The 15,254-nt window shown below is 43.5% G+C and overlaps 1 protein-coding gene across 3 annotated transcripts in view; it reads right to left on the reverse strand.

Annotated features, from left to right (window-relative positions):
• Positions 1–15,254, reverse strand: part of JAML (junction adhesion molecule like) — a 34,014-nt gene that overhangs the window by 11,347 nt on the left and 7,413 nt on the right. Inside the window, exons 2-5 of one of the 3 annotated variants that reach the window (XM_008021041.3) lie at positions 9,843–9,905; positions 7,098–7,252; positions 5,172–5,397; positions 587–696 (exon numbers count right to left, since the gene is read on the reverse strand). In XM_008021041.3, coding sequence (XP_008019232.3) covers positions 587–696; positions 5,172–5,397; positions 7,098–7,252; positions 9,843–9,885 — 534 coding nt within the window. In that variant the 5' untranslated portion in view covers positions 9,886–9,905. Of the gene's footprint in view, positions 1–586; positions 697–5,171; positions 5,398–7,097; positions 7,253–7,426; positions 7,573–7,610; positions 8,200–9,842; positions 9,906–15,254 lie in introns of those variants that run through there. The other 2 variants (XM_008021039.3, XM_008021043.3) reach the window with 2 other exon arrangements.

Below are 15,254 nucleotides of genomic sequence, written 5' to 3' on the forward strand. Positions count from 1 at the left end.
CATGGTTGAGATCTACTGGTCTAATGAACGAACTTGCTGTTTACTGCTTTATAGATCTCCCAAGAAATACCCCTCACCCTGGCCCCCAGGATCGATCAATCCCAGCACGTGAAGTACCCATGAAAATTCCCTCCATCACATAAATGGGGCAATGCAGCACAGATGAAAAGTCACAGAACTAACCCCAGTAAGAATAAAAATGTAATCACTTTTATGCCTAGCCCATTGCTTTCCTGGCTGGGCCACAAAAATCATCTCCCTCATTCTCCCACGGACTCTATACAAAGGAAAAGGGAGAAAGAAGGAAACTAAAATGTAGGGGCCAAGTCATGTACAAAATGCTTTACATGTACAATTTCACAATGGCATCTAAAAGTTAAGCATCATCATCATCTTCTTGTTCTTCTTCTTCTTCATTGGAGTTATCTTACCCACCAGAAAGCTGAAATTGCTAGGAGAAGGTCCAGTTCTGATAAGCCCCAAAGCCCAGGCTTTTGCAACACCTCCTCATATGCCTGATTCTACCTCTGTCCTGACACCATCAGCCAGAGCCTTCTCTAACACAGTGATGTTTCCTCCTTGTTACCTTTGCGCGCCGTCCTGAAAATATCCATTCTACCTTGGTCACGTGTTTCACTTCTGTGCTCTGGAAAACACATCCCATCCGAATCATTTCACCCACACGGACCACAAGCTCTGAGGATAAAACAGTAAATCAAGTCAGACTCAAGTTATAATCTATAGAAGTCAAAGACTTTCTAGAAGAGATCATGGTTAGCCAAAGACCCTCAGCAGCAAAAATCACTGTCACCACCAAACACTATACATATTCCCTCTGTAGGTGAACCGGAGGATCCTCCCTGGATCCAAAGTACTCAGAGCCTCCTCCCTCAGACCAGCACAGCAGCATCCCCAAGATGAGAATACCCTCTAGCTGCCCACATGTACCAAGCCCGAGGGTTTCTGCTGTCTCCATACCGCCATAAACACTTTCTGGTCCTCTTTAATTCCTTTCTCTTTCCCCTTTTCCAGAATTCCTCCCATGAACTCTAATTTCACATCAAGTTTGTACTAAAGGAAGTATGGAAAATCTCAAAGCCCCCACTTTATGTTCATCGTCTTAGATACCAACATCTGCTTAGCATAAACAGGAAGTGGAAAGTTATAGAACTCTCATTCTTATATTTAACCCACTGACTCTCCCAACTAAAAAAAAATGAACCATGGGTAATTTTCTTCAACTTCTTTTATTCTTTTTCTTTTATTCTAGGACCTAGTTCTGGCCTTGGTACAAGTCACAGGACTCCTTGCTAATTAGGCCAAGATAAAAGACAGCTTTCTCCTTGACTTTTCTTTCTGTTTTCATCCTGCTCTCTCCTGCCCCCACCCTCCCCTCTTCCCCTGCTTCTGGCTTTCCAACTCCTAGGCTCTTCCTTCTGCCTATTGTACAAGCAGCTGACCCACCATATGTTTATTACATAAGTCATTTTAAGTGGCCCGTGAAAAAGAAAAGAAGTGGAAAGATATTTCTGATTTTTCAGTAATGCTCTATACAAATCAACCACAAAGTTGATTAAGCAATGAAAGGCAGGGTAGTGTATAAGGAAGACACAGGTCTAGGTCTTAAGTGCACAGAGTTCCTTCAAAAGAGTGTTAAGCAAAGATCACGAGGGAACAGAGTGCATAAGCCACCCTTTTATCCAAATTGTTTCCCTGGGAGAAGAGTAACTTCCTGCCCAGCAGGAGAAATGCACAATAGGAGGAAAGCAAAAGAAAATATTATGAACTCTAAAATCTACGGAAGGAATTATTTTGAAAGCGATAAAAAATTTACTCCAAAGAATACCAGCAAGGAAGCAAACTCCCTTTAAATCTATCAGCACGTTAAGAATTAAACTCTATTTTTAAAATGCAATAATAACAACTGAACATTCTGAGTCATTTCAATGCACCAGCCATGTGCTAGACACCCTGTACATGGTAGATCAGTTAGTCATTACAATATTTTGAGGTTTGTATGACTACTCTCCCATTTTACAGAGAAGGAAAGTAAAGGAGCCCAACGCCACATGGCCAGTAAAAGGTAAAGCCAACATTTAAGCTCAGGCCTGAGTGAAGGCAAAGCCCGAGTTTTCTCACTCACTCTACTGTGGCACCCCACATAAGTAGAAGGATGGCTGATTCTAGAGCAAAAGTAGAGGACATTAATCTAATTATTATTTTCATCTATAGTATTTAAATTAAGAACTATGAAAAAAAGAATTGAAGCAGTAGAATCATAGACTGTCAACTGAAGGGTAAACTTTGTAGAGAAAATTATAGATGACTGCAAAAGACGGAGTTGCCACGTTGGTGGAGGCAACTCACGTAAAGCAAGTTGGAGCACCTTCCACTAGGCAAAATTGTTAGGGGTTGGATCTATTCCCATTCTAGCTGGAATTACAAAAAAGAAAAAAAAAACACAGTTTGCTCCACTAGCCACTGGGGAAATATCTGACTACCTCTAACATTGCCCTAGCCTGTTTCTATGAATTCCTCAGCTCTTGAAATTGACTCCTTGCAGTTTCCTCTGTGTCTCTTCTAAGCAGGAAAAGGCTGTGCTTGCATGGGCAAGTGTTCAGGCACAGCATTAGAGACCAAAGGCAGAAAAAGGAAGCAAAAAGAGAATCCTTTGTAATACCAGCAATTTGGGGAGGCTGAGGCAGGAGGATCACTTGAGCCCAGGGGTTTGAGACCAACCTGGACAATGTAGGGAGACCCCGTCTCTACTTAAACAAACAAACAAAGTCAGGCATGGTGATGCATACCTATGGACCTAGCTACTAGGGAGATTGAGGCAGAAGGATCACTTGAACCCAGGAGTTCAAGGCTACAGTGAGCCGTGATTGTACCACTGCAACTCCAGAGCCTGGGTGACAGAGCAAGACCCTACCTCAAAAAAAAAAAAAAAAAAAGAAGAGAGAATCCTTGGGCACAGGCATCTGATTTGCTTCTTCTTCCGGGAGAACCAGAGCTTTGGAATTAAGAGAAAAATGACAATACGGATAATTAGGAGAGGGGCCAGAGGCCACCTCCTACAACTCCATTTTTTAGAAATTGGATTCAAGCAAGGGATGCTAACTCAATAACTTCATTCATTCCACAAATGCTTATTAATTGCTTACTCTGTACCAGGGGCTGTGCCCAGGCAAGCAGGGAAGACACAAGTGAATGGGTGTGATGAGTGTTGTAAGAGAGGAAGGAAGGGTGCACTGGAGGAGCTCATGAATAAAGCTGGGAGGCTAAGGACCTAAGCTAGCTGCAGGCGGGAAATGGCCCCAGATTCTAGTTCCCTAACTACATTACAAAGTTTCCTGGGGTCACAGACTGTTCCTTCTATTCCGCAATCTTAAAGAATGCATCTAGTTCTGCAGCTTGCAAACTTTTACTTTCATTTATGTATTTTTATTTGTAAGTATTTATATCAATAAGCAAAACTAAATTGTAGAGACACTGGCTGACATTAGTTTGGATATCATTAGTTTATTATAAAAGAGAGACATGGAAATTATTTACACGATGAAAGATTTCAGAACTCCAGTGGAATGAGTGGCTTCACATGAGACTTTTTCAATAGTGATTTATTTCAATATATATACTTTCCAAGAATCCACCATCTCTAAATAAAGAATGATCCCTGTCATCCAGAACTACTTTGGTGTCTCCATATTCTAGATTCTGGGGGAAGAATTTTATCTCCAGCTTTCGGGCTAACTGGTTGAATCGCTCTACCCTTTCCTTTGGAGCCCAATACAACAGCTTCTACAGTTGCTTGCAATACTTTCGAGATTTTTCTGGAAGCATAATGCCTCCTTTGGTTATAGTCTCAGCTGCATTCCTTTCAACTAATATCCAAAGAGGCAAAAAAAACTTTCTACATGACTTGGGCCACCGTAGCTTATACTCTCCCTTTCAAACTGCTTGAAAGCAGCAGAATCCTTATTCAAACCAAATCTTACCTGGTAGCCCAATGAATACAACAGGAAAAAGGAAAAGGACTTTGGTTGCAATGCAGGTGGGAGCCTGGGGTCCTATCTGAGCACATATGTCTGCTACCAACCCCTTGCCCTGCTTTTACCCTTCATGTTCTTTGGAACTTAAGGTTTTACAGAGCACAAATTTTAAAACCACCCATCTACCACTCCCTCCACTTATAAATGGAAAAATAAAGTGCAAAGAGTTAGAAAGATCTGTTCCTTTCTTCTTTTTTTTTTTTTTCTTTTTTAAGAGTCAGGGTCTCAGCTCTGTCACCCAGGCTGGAGTGCAGTGGTGCAATCACAGCTCACTGCAGCCTCCACCTCCTGGGCTCCAGTGATCCTCTCACCACAGTCTCCCTAGTACCTGAAACCACCACAGTCATGTGCCATCACGCCCAGCTTTTTTTTTTTTTAAGACATAGGGTCTCGCCATGTTGCCCAAACTAGTCTCAAACTGGCCTCAAGCGATCCTCCCACCTCAGGCTCCCAAAGTGTTAGGATTACAGGTGTGAGCCATCACACCCAGCCTTTTTTTTTTTTTTTCTTTTTTTAGATAGAGTCTTGCTCTGTCACCCAGGCTAGAATGCAGAGGTACCATCATAGCTCACTGCAGCCTTGAACCCCCGGGCTCAAGCAATCCTTCTGCCTCAGCCTCCCAAAATGCTAGGATTACAGGCATGAGCCACTGAGCCTGGCCTGCTCATTTCTTTTCTATCCCCCAGAACACCTAACAGAGGGTACCTATAAAATACAGATGTAGCATCAATGTGGATAACTGATGAAAGGTATTAGGGCATAGTAAAAAAGAACATGGACTCTGTTGTCAGAGGTGCCAGGGATCAAGTACTAGTTATGCCATTTAATAAATATGTGTCCAAAACATATTTGGACACATATGTGAACAAAACATCCTTCACAGGGCTTTTGGGAGGAGGAAGTGTGTTTAAAGTAATAATACAATAATTATCAATATTTTATTTAATAAAATAACTATATTTTTATTGACTGAAATCATTATGATCATTTTTTGAAGATTCACTCTGTGGTAAGTACTTAGCCCAAAGGCTGGCATTTGCTCAAGATAATCAGTTTCCTTGCCTCTTGCACATGGAATCTCTTGCCCCTTGGCCCCTCTTTAAGTAAGCATTTGCATACCTTTAGGCTCCTCTGGTAGCACATGCAGTACCACCGCCTTCTTGAACACCTGGCTTTCCCCTTTGAGGCGGATTTCACAGGTATAGGTTCCCTGGTCAGCCTCTTGCACATCTTGGAGCAGAAGAGAGCCATCATTGCATAAGATGTCCCCCATCAACTGTACGCGGTTCTGGAAGCGCCCTATAGGCACACTGAGATTGGAGTAATAGTATAGCACATATTCATCCTGAAGGGCAAAACAGTGTTGGAGAAAATCAAAAGAGGTGCTAGACCAAGGAGCCTGGATCCCAGATACTCTGTTATGTGGGGGCAGCAGAGCTATCATCATGATCATGATCCAAAAGCATTTGGTACCCAGTTAATAAAAATAATGTGCCAGGCAACAGTCCAACTTGCACAAGATCTGCAGCTCACTTTCTACAAGGACAAATGGAGAAATGCGGTCCACATTTTATTTCTTACAGTTTAAGGCAAAATATAGCACCCACTCTGAAGATCACTCTACGATTTTAAACTTACAACTTTTGAAAACCATCTCTCATTTTCACCCTAGTTTCTACCACGGCCCCAGATTAGATGGCATTCAGATGCATGATCTATTTTCACTAGTGCTGTGGGTGGTGTTGGCGTGAGAATTCCAGGCATGGCCGGCTGGCTGCCACTTCTCTCATCTCTACCCTCCTCCCGGCAGCAGTATCATAACACAAAAGGAGTCATCCACGGGCAATGGTTCTAGGCTGGGCCCTGGGGAATTCTTTTGTTTTTGGTTTTGGTTTTGTATTGTTTTCCTCCGTCACCCAGGCTGGACTGCAGTGCACAATCCACAGCTCACTGCAGCCTTCACCTCCTAGGCTCAGGTGATCCTCCCACCTCAGTCTCCCAAGTAGCTGGGACTACAGGTACATGCCACTGCAGCCAGCTAATTTTTGTGTTTGTTTTTTTTGTAGAGATTGTTTTTTGCCATGTTGCCCAGGCTGGTCTCGAACTCTTGAGCTCAAGTGATCCCCCCGCCTCAGCCTCCCAAAGTGCTGGGATTACAGGCGTGAGTTACCACACCCAGCAGAAATTCTTACTCTACTTACACTATGGACCTATCCCTCTTATAAAAATAAAGGCCAATAAAAATTTGAGTGAGAGTAGCGTTATAGGGACAACAGGGAGTGTGCTCTGTTGAGCTACAAAAACAATATTTTATTTGCAAACACTGGGAGTTTCTTGTTAGTAACAAACTACTTGGGATGTTTTTCATAAATGATCCTGATATACGAGTATCTATACAGACTCTCTGATGAGGCTTAATACACTGTTCCTCACTCCAAAGTGCTCCATGAAAGACCCTCGCCCAGCCATGCTGCATCTGCTAATCCCAACACTTTAAGCAGCCACAAAGGAGAAAAGGATGATTCTCCAGCACATAAATGGAGCAGTGAAAAACACTGAAAGAATCTGTCCTCCTGCCCACCCCAAAAAAGATCACTGTGGTATAGTTCTTATGCCTAGGTCAGAGCTCTCCTTTCTAGAACCTTGGAATTTACCCCTCTCACCGGCTTCTGCTACTTAACAAAGGGTAGAGATAAAGGAAGGAAACTAAAAGAATTTCATGTACAAGAACAAGGAACCTCTCATTTCATGTGTGTGTCTCCCATTAGCCCCTTAACTACTTGAAAGGTAAGCATTACCATTATTGTAATTGCCTTCCTCTTCACAGCTCAGGAAGCTAAGATCAGCAAGGTTGAGTAACTTACTTACCTAGCTGATAACATAGCCAAGTTCCTGATCTAGTGCGAGGCCCAGTTCTGATCATCTCCAAAGCCCCGGCTCTTGTAACACCTCCTGGTGGCACCTGATGCCTGACTCTCACACCACTCTGTCCTGACACCAGCAGTCAGGGGCTTCTATTACATAATGATGTTTCCCCCGCGTTACCTTGGCGTGCTCTCCTGATGAGAGAATCCAGTCTATCTTGAATATGCATTTGTCTTCTGTGCTCTGGAAAACACATCCCATCAGAGCTGAATCACCCACATGGACTGTTAGCTCAGTGGGGGAAACATTCAAGTCATTCAGGCCCAAGGAATAATCTATAGAAGTCAAAGGCAAGAGGACACATCATTTAGACAAATACTCTCAACAACAAAAATCAATTTCAATCATGGAGTACTAAACACCCCTCTCCCTGGATGATCCAACATAGACAAAGTCCTCAGAGGCGTGTTCAAAGGCAGTATGGCATGGCATCCCTGTCCTCTAGTTACCTATATGGCTCATCAGAAGGGTTCTGCAATCTTCATACTACAATAAATGCTGTCTGGCTGCCTCCTCCTATCTAGTCCCTTACGCTTTTCTGGAATTCTTCCTCCCAACATTTCTAAAGAAATAAGGGAAACTCTGGAAGTCTCTCCTTTCTGATCATCAATTTAGACACCCACCTCCACTTACCAGGAAATGGGATGTTCCTTGCTCTTAAGTCTCCCACTGGTTCCCTCTCTGAAAAAAGGACCTTTTGTCTACTTCCTCTTCGTCTTTTAGTTCCTTTACAAAAGCTTATTTCTGCATTTGCTGGCTGATTCTGGCTGTAGGACAGGTCCTTATAATTAGGCCACCATGGAGCATAGCTTTCCTCCTGCATTTCCACTGTGTTTGTCCTCTCCCTGCCTCACCCCTCCAGCTTTGTCATCAGCTTTCCAGCCTCTAGGTGCTTCACACAGGGACCCCTGTCCATTATCTCTATGTTGCTCAAGCAATTTCAAGAGGTCACTACAAGAAAAAAAATTACATGGATATTTCTGTTTTCACAAGATATGCTCTATGCAAAGAGACAACAAAATCAAGAAAGATACATTTAGATGCTGCCCAGTTCATATCAGAGAAGAGCCAAGTGATGGGAATGAACAGAAAATGTGCCAGTCTTTTCATGCAAGCTGTTTCCCTGAGAGAAGAGAGTTAACTTCCTGCCCAACAGCAGGCTCACACAGCAGGGAGGACACAAAAGAAAACATCAACTCTAAACCCTTCAGATGGAATTATTTTGAAAGAAATCAAAATTAGCTCCAACAAATATTTGAAATTTTCCTGTAAGGAAGAATTGAGCAACTCCACGTGTGGTCGAAAGTGTAATAAGCGAATTTAATACTAAGAACACTGTGCATAGAATTAAATGAAGAACAGCTAGGAAGCAACAACAGCAACCAAAGCAAAGAGAAACTGATGTTTGAAGGGCAATCTTAGTAGAGAAACAGCTGAAAAAGATGAGATTTTCTGCAAGAAAGGAAAACCTCTCCACAAAAACTACAAAACCCCCAGTGCCACCAAGTCACCACATACAGGGGTTGGACTAGTAGCTTTCTGGATTGGAGGGCAAAAACCTGCAGGCTGCTCCACAGATCTCTGGGAAAATGTCTAAATACCTTCTGAGATCATTATAACCCTGCTTCTTTGAGAAAAATTCTCTAATGGGCCGGGCGCGGTGGCTCAAGCCTATAATCCCAGCACTTTGGGAGGCCGAGATGGGCGGATCACAAGGTCAGGAGATCGAGACCATCCTGGCTAACAGGTGAAACCCTGTCTCTACTAAAAAATACAAAAAACTAGCCGGGCGAGGTGGCGGGCGCCTGTAGTCCCAGCTACTCGGGAGGCTGAGGCAGGAGAATGGCGTAAACCCGGGAGGCGGAGCTTGCAGTGAGCTGAGATCCGGCCACTGCACTCCAGCCTGGGCGACAGAGTGAGACTCCATCTCAAAAAAAAAAAAAAAAAAAAAAGAAAGAAAGAAAAATTCTCTAATGAACACCATTTTGGTGTGCGTGTGTATGTGCATGTTTGTACACACTCTGTATTGCCTAGAATAGGAGCAAAGGCAACCCTGTTATATACTTTGCTGAGTCAGGGTTTAAATCACTGTCCAAAGTTCAAAAAATGATAACAAAGAGAAAAAGAAAAGGCTATGAGAGCAAAGCACCTGATTAATTTCTTCTCCTTCCAGAACTACACCCATGGGATAAAGAAAAAAGCATGGGGGAAAAGGATGAAAACCTAGAAACCAGTGGAGATGAGCAACAAGAAGCCCAGCACATAGGTGGAGGCCTAAAGAGGAGATTAATCTGGTCCGAGGAGATGGCCAGGTCAGGCTCCTCAGAAGTAAGTGGAGCATAAGGGGAAACCTGAAGGGTAAGGAAGCCTTGGGCGGGCTTGCTAGAGTGAAGTGTTGGGAGGAAGGTTCCAGGCAAAGGAAACCACCACAAATTGGGAAAGAGCTCAGTGAATTTGAGGAACCACAAGAAGGCCGGCGTGGCTGTAGCATGAAAACAGCTCTGGGTCTCTCTTTGGTAATTTCAGTTCCTGATTCAAGGCGAACTGTGGTTTTAAAGATAACAATTTAAAGTGCAGGAATGCCACAGAGAAACTTTCTTTTTGTCACGTAAGAGGGTCCCAGAACACCCTTTAGGACCCAAAGCCATTCTGTTTCTAATGGAAACAGGAAGATTCAGCTTCCCAAGAAAGCATAAGCTAGCTGGCTTCAAAAACAGCTGCTTCAACAAAACTGTGAAGTTCCACATTAGGATTTCCATCTTCAAGAAACCCAGGGGAATCAAAAACATATCAAATTGGCTTTTAATAATGCACAGAACTTAGGAGAAATCAAATACCCCACACAGTCCCTTAGCTTCTACTTACCCAGTAACACTGGCAGCAGGATGAGTTTCAGTAGGCAAAACATGCTGCTCTCAACTTTTAAACCTTAAGATAAAAGAACAAAAATCAGAAAATCATGTCAAGAGAAGTTCATTAACTTAAAAAACCAATAGTGAAGGACTATATGGAGCAGCCTCTGTTTGAGACACTGGTATGCAGCATTGAACAAGAAAAACAAGACGAGGTCCCAGCTCATTTGCAGTTTGCGTGTAGCGGGAGCTGGGGAAAAAAGAAGCAAATGAATGAATAAGAAAATACCAGATGTCAGTAAGTGCTATGATGCAACAAAACAGAGTAGTGTTTTAAGAGTCACTTGGGGGCTGCTTTAGATTGGCCGTAAGGGAAGATTAGATGAAAGTTGCTTTTATAGAGGAAAAAAAAGCAAATGATTGAAGGATGCCCTTGAGATGACAACCCTAGACCTTCCACTACCTGTGTGTTTCACACAAACAAAAAATTACAGGATATCCAGTCTGAAATTTTCCCCCATCTCTCCACCTAAATTAGAATTACTGCTTTTTTGGGAGGAAGAGGTGGGGGGCAGGAACAGAGTCTCACTCTGTCTCCCAGGCTGGAGTGCAGTGACGTGATCTCCAGGGCTCAAGCAACCTTCTTATCTCAGTCTCCTGAGTAGCTGGGACCGTATACAGGCATGTTACACCATGCTTGCTAATTTTTTTTTGTTGTTGTTGTTAGTAGTAGAGAGGTCTCTCTGTGTTGCCCAAGCTGGTCTCAAACTCCTGGGCTTGAGTGATCCTCCACCTCAGCCTCCCAAAGTGTTGGGATTATAGGCATGGGCCACTGCACCTGGCCCACGGTGAACTTTTTATCTTTTTTTTTTTTTTAACTTTTTAAAGGCAGGGCAGCATGGCTAGAATGAGAATTGGGCTGTGCATTGGACAAAAGTATGTGTTTGATATGCATGTTATCTCTGTAGTATTCATTTCATTGCATTCACCAGTCCCTGGAAAAGGATTCACCATTCTACAAACTACCCCCAAATTTTCTTAGCTAAACAGAAGAATCCTGACTCTCAGGAGTTACAGTGCAACCAGTCTTGGGTCCCACCTACTACTGCGCCTGGTCTCAGCTGTGGTCTTTACCCCCGGCCACCCAGCCACTGGCGAGATTCCACCTCAGGATCTGCTAAGAGGAACGATGTGTTTTTTGCAATAACAGCAAGGTATCCCGCCCAGCTCTGCTGGGACATCTGGCACATACGGTAGCCATTTTAATTAATAAAAATTGATTACTTAAGACCTTCCTTAATCGTATTTTCCAATCAACAAAATCCTCTACCTGGAAAATCAGAGTTAAGCTATTCAAGGAAGTTTCTACCTTAGGTCCCACTTATACAGAGAGAGGTCAGCTGATCTTGTTTCCTTGCCATTAAAAGGGATTGATAACAAAAGGATCTAATAGGATAATGTAGATAACAGTGCTTTGAAAATAGGAAGAATTACCATGGAAGATTCTTTATATAGATAAGAGTCAGAAACAGAGTTTGTAGTTTTAGGGGAGATTTCAGGTTCTGAGCTTCTACCTTCCTAAGAATGGCAAATGATGAATCAGAATGAACTGGAAACTTAAGTTTCCATTTTTGAACCTTGTTGTAACAATGTGGATAATAATTACACTAAGCCAGATATACCAGGGGTCACATAGATTCCCCTAAACAAAAGAACCTCTAACGAAAACACAGACCTCTCTCAACATAACCAAAACCCCATTCCTGCTCCATGCCACCCACCTTGCCCCATACATACATGGATGAGGGTCATAAGGGGCTTCCTTTATGGTATGTCCTAACATTAGTTCATCACATCTGGGACATCTGTTGCCTTCCCCACGGAGTTGGTTGTGCTCCCTCCTCTGCCCAGAAAACAGCACTTAGCAGTGGGACATTCCCCCAGCAGCTCACCAACTGCAAGGAGGAGTAATGACTAATTTATGTGTCTGCCACCAACTCAAGTCTGCAGACTCTAAAAGGTAGCACCATACGCGCCTTGTTTATACGTGTGTCCTGGTGCCGTGTTACAGCGCCGGCAAAATGCCTGGCATATACTGGATAAATGCTCATAGCCGACAATGTTACCATTAAGTTGAAATCAACTTAATGGCATCTTGCAGCAGCCCCTGCTCCACTCTATTCTAAGAGGAAGCCAGCGACTCTAAAAAGATTCTGAATCTCGGCACTAAACCTGAGTAACTCAGAGCCACACCCAAACCATCTTCAAACAAATTCTAAGAAACATAAGTATCATGAATAGAAGACATTCGTTATCAGTCCTACATACTCAAATGCACCATTAGAACTCGGTGAAGAGAGAAGCAATGATTTTAGCAGAAAAATTACTAAGAGTTTTTTTTTAAACGTTCTTCTGGGCTCAGAACTTCCTTTAACTGACTCTTTGATCTTTGGGAAAATCACTGGGCCTTGTTTTCAATATTAAAAGATCAGACCTTTTTCTTAATAGAGCAGCACACTAGTAATCAGTAGTTGATATGTAATAAAGCAGAGAAGGTTAATGCCAGGCCCTGGGTGCTTTGCACATTAACTGATTTAATCCTCACAACAACCCCATGAGGTTTTACAGATGAGGAAATGAGGCAGAGAATGGCAACGTGACTTGCCTCAGAACACAGAGCGAGTGGCAGAGTGAGGATTCAAGCCCAGGCATCCTGGATCCGAGCCTGTGTCTTTGCCACACTATGCTGTTACTCCACATCTGAGAAAGTAACCAATATTTTAGAGCAAAGCTTTTCTGAACTTTATTTGTCAAAAGAAGATTAATCTGTTCCTCCTGACTGAATGGTCTTCCAATCCACCTTGCTCAGGCCTTCACCTAGTTAACACCTGCTCATCGCTCACATCTCAAGTTAAATGTCATCTCCTCGGGAAACCTCTCCTCAACCATTCATCCCAGGACAGGTCCCTAAGCCACATGTCTTTTTTTTTATTTTGAGATGGAGTTTCAGTTTGTTGCCTAGGCTGGAGTGCAATGGTGCAATCTCGGCTCACCGCAACCTCCGCCTCCCAGGTTCAAGTGATTCTTCTGCCTCAGCCTCCTGGGTAGCTGGGATTACAGGCATGTGCCACCATGCCCGGCTAACTTTGTATTTTTAGTAGAGACAGGGTTTCACCATGCTGGCCATGCTGGTCTCAAACTCTCCACCTCAGGTGATCTGCCCACCTCAGCCTACCAAAGTGTTGGGACTACAGGCGTAAGCTACCACGCCCAACAGCCACACGTCTTAATAGTACCTCTACCTTTCCTTTAGGGTATGGGCCACTATGTCTATTTATTTGGGTGCTCATTTAATTAAGACCTGCTCTCTACCTCCACTCCCAACACTATAAGCTCCATGAAGCCAAGAGCCATGCCCATGAGCCACCACCCTTCCAGTGCCAGCATGGTGTGAGGTACAGGGACACGCTCAGTAACTACTTGTCAAATGAGTTCATAACACCTTGGACATTTACCAAGAACACTGTCTGAGTTTGAATTTCCTAGTTAGTTGACAGATATTTGCAAATTCCTCTCTATATATTCACCAACACACACAAATTCTGAATTTTTTATACACATTTAGCTGAATAACAAAATTCCGATTTCATATATAGATAAATAAAATAATCTCCATTTTTTAAAAAATCCAGCAAAAATATTCAGAAGCACCTTAAGCACCTTGATAAGAGACACCATTGAAATTCTCAGCTTCTACCCTGCTTCCTTCTCTTTCCAGATACTAATTTATCTCCTCAGGAGATGTTTTGAGATAATTCTCCAGAGTAAGTTACCTCATCTGTTGGCCAAATATTTTGACCTGAGCTCGTGGTTCTTTCACAATATAAATTCTGGCAAATACCTTCTGTCTTTCTAGGGGGTTATGACTATCAGGATCTTCTTTTCTATTACTAATAGTGTAGGGGGGTTAAAAATGGGCAAATGGTCTGAACAGATATTTCTCAAAAGAAGACATACAAATGGCCAACATATATATGAAAAAAAATTCTCAATATCAGTAATCACGGAAATGCAAATGAAACCCTCAAAGAGTTATCATCTCACTCCAGTTAGGGTGGTTATTATCAAAAAGACAAACACACACACACACACAAATGCTGGTGAGGATGCAGAGAAAAGGGGACTCTTTCACATTGTTGGTAGGAATGCAAAGTAGCACAGCCACCATGGAGAACAGTATGTGTGTAGTCCTGATAAGTAAGCAACAATGAGGAGGGGCCCCAGTTCGAGGAGGGCCCAAGTGCAGAAGAACAATGAACTTGACTGTTCTGAGACAGAGCTAATCAAACAACCTGAGGGCATAATGACTTCTATGGGCACAGTGACCTCTTTCACAGGTAGCCCCCTCCAGCACCACCCTATAAAACTTCCCTTCAGCCCCTGCCTCTTTGCAGACAGCGCTTTCTCTGCTGTGCTGCCCATTACAACCTTGCAACATATTTTCATACCTTCTCTAATAAATCTGCCTTCTTTCCTATGACTGTCTTGGTAAACACATTTGCTGCCAGTGACATCAGCCCTAGCTAGTCACTACCCGCAACATTTTGGTGATCCAAAAGGGGATTGCTTGGGGACCTCTCCACTACTCGCTCCCTTGCCTCTCCTCCAACTCCAATATCTCGGTGCACAGCATCCAAGTTTGGAGACAACTGAAGGTCCTAGCCAGGGCCACTCCCCAGTGGACCAGAAGGTCCTGGTGAGAAGTCGTCACCCAACCAGAGTTTGCTTTCCTTTTCAGTTTTCAACGGAAACAAACTCTAGTATCCCTCTGGCAACTTATGACAACTGGCCAGGGCCACTTCCTGGTGTGGCCTGAAGGCCAGGGGCTGAAGAGTCTTGTCTGCCTTGCCCGGGAGAGAGGAAAACCCTCTCCTATCTTTCCTGGTCAAAAGTCCCTCTATGTGTCACAACTGGCACACGTGGTTTGGGGGACTCACACCCCCTTCTTTCTCACTCTAACTTCTCCCTGTGAAGACAGGCAGACCTCCTGCTCTGGATGTTCCCAAACTAGGTGGGCTCAAGCAACCTCAGAGCAGTGAGTCTCCCCATTCCCCTCCCGTCCTCATACCTGAACCAATCATCCAGTACAAGGCCCCAGTGCCAAGAGGTCTTTCTGATAGCTGGGATGCCCTTTAGAAAGTGCACCCAAGTCCGTCAGTGGATGTGAGTGGAACACGTTTCCTCAGCGAGAAGCCCCAAGAGAAAGCAGTTTGTGTCCCCAGCAGACATTAGCCCCCAGAGGCTGGCTCATCATTTTCCAGTCCCACCATGGGACAGGTCCCGTCTGTTCCTTCAGACTCACCTCTGCATTGCATCCTAAAACACTGAGACAAATTTAACCCTCAGACTCTCAAAAAGAAACACC

The sequence above is a fragment of the Chlorocebus sabaeus genome, chromosome 1 (assembly GCF_047675955.1).
Source record: "Chlorocebus sabaeus isolate Y175 chromosome 1, mChlSab1.0.hap1, whole genome shotgun sequence".
In the NCBI taxonomy this organism is placed as follows: Eukaryota; Metazoa; Chordata; class Mammalia; order Primates; family Cercopithecidae; genus Chlorocebus; species Chlorocebus sabaeus.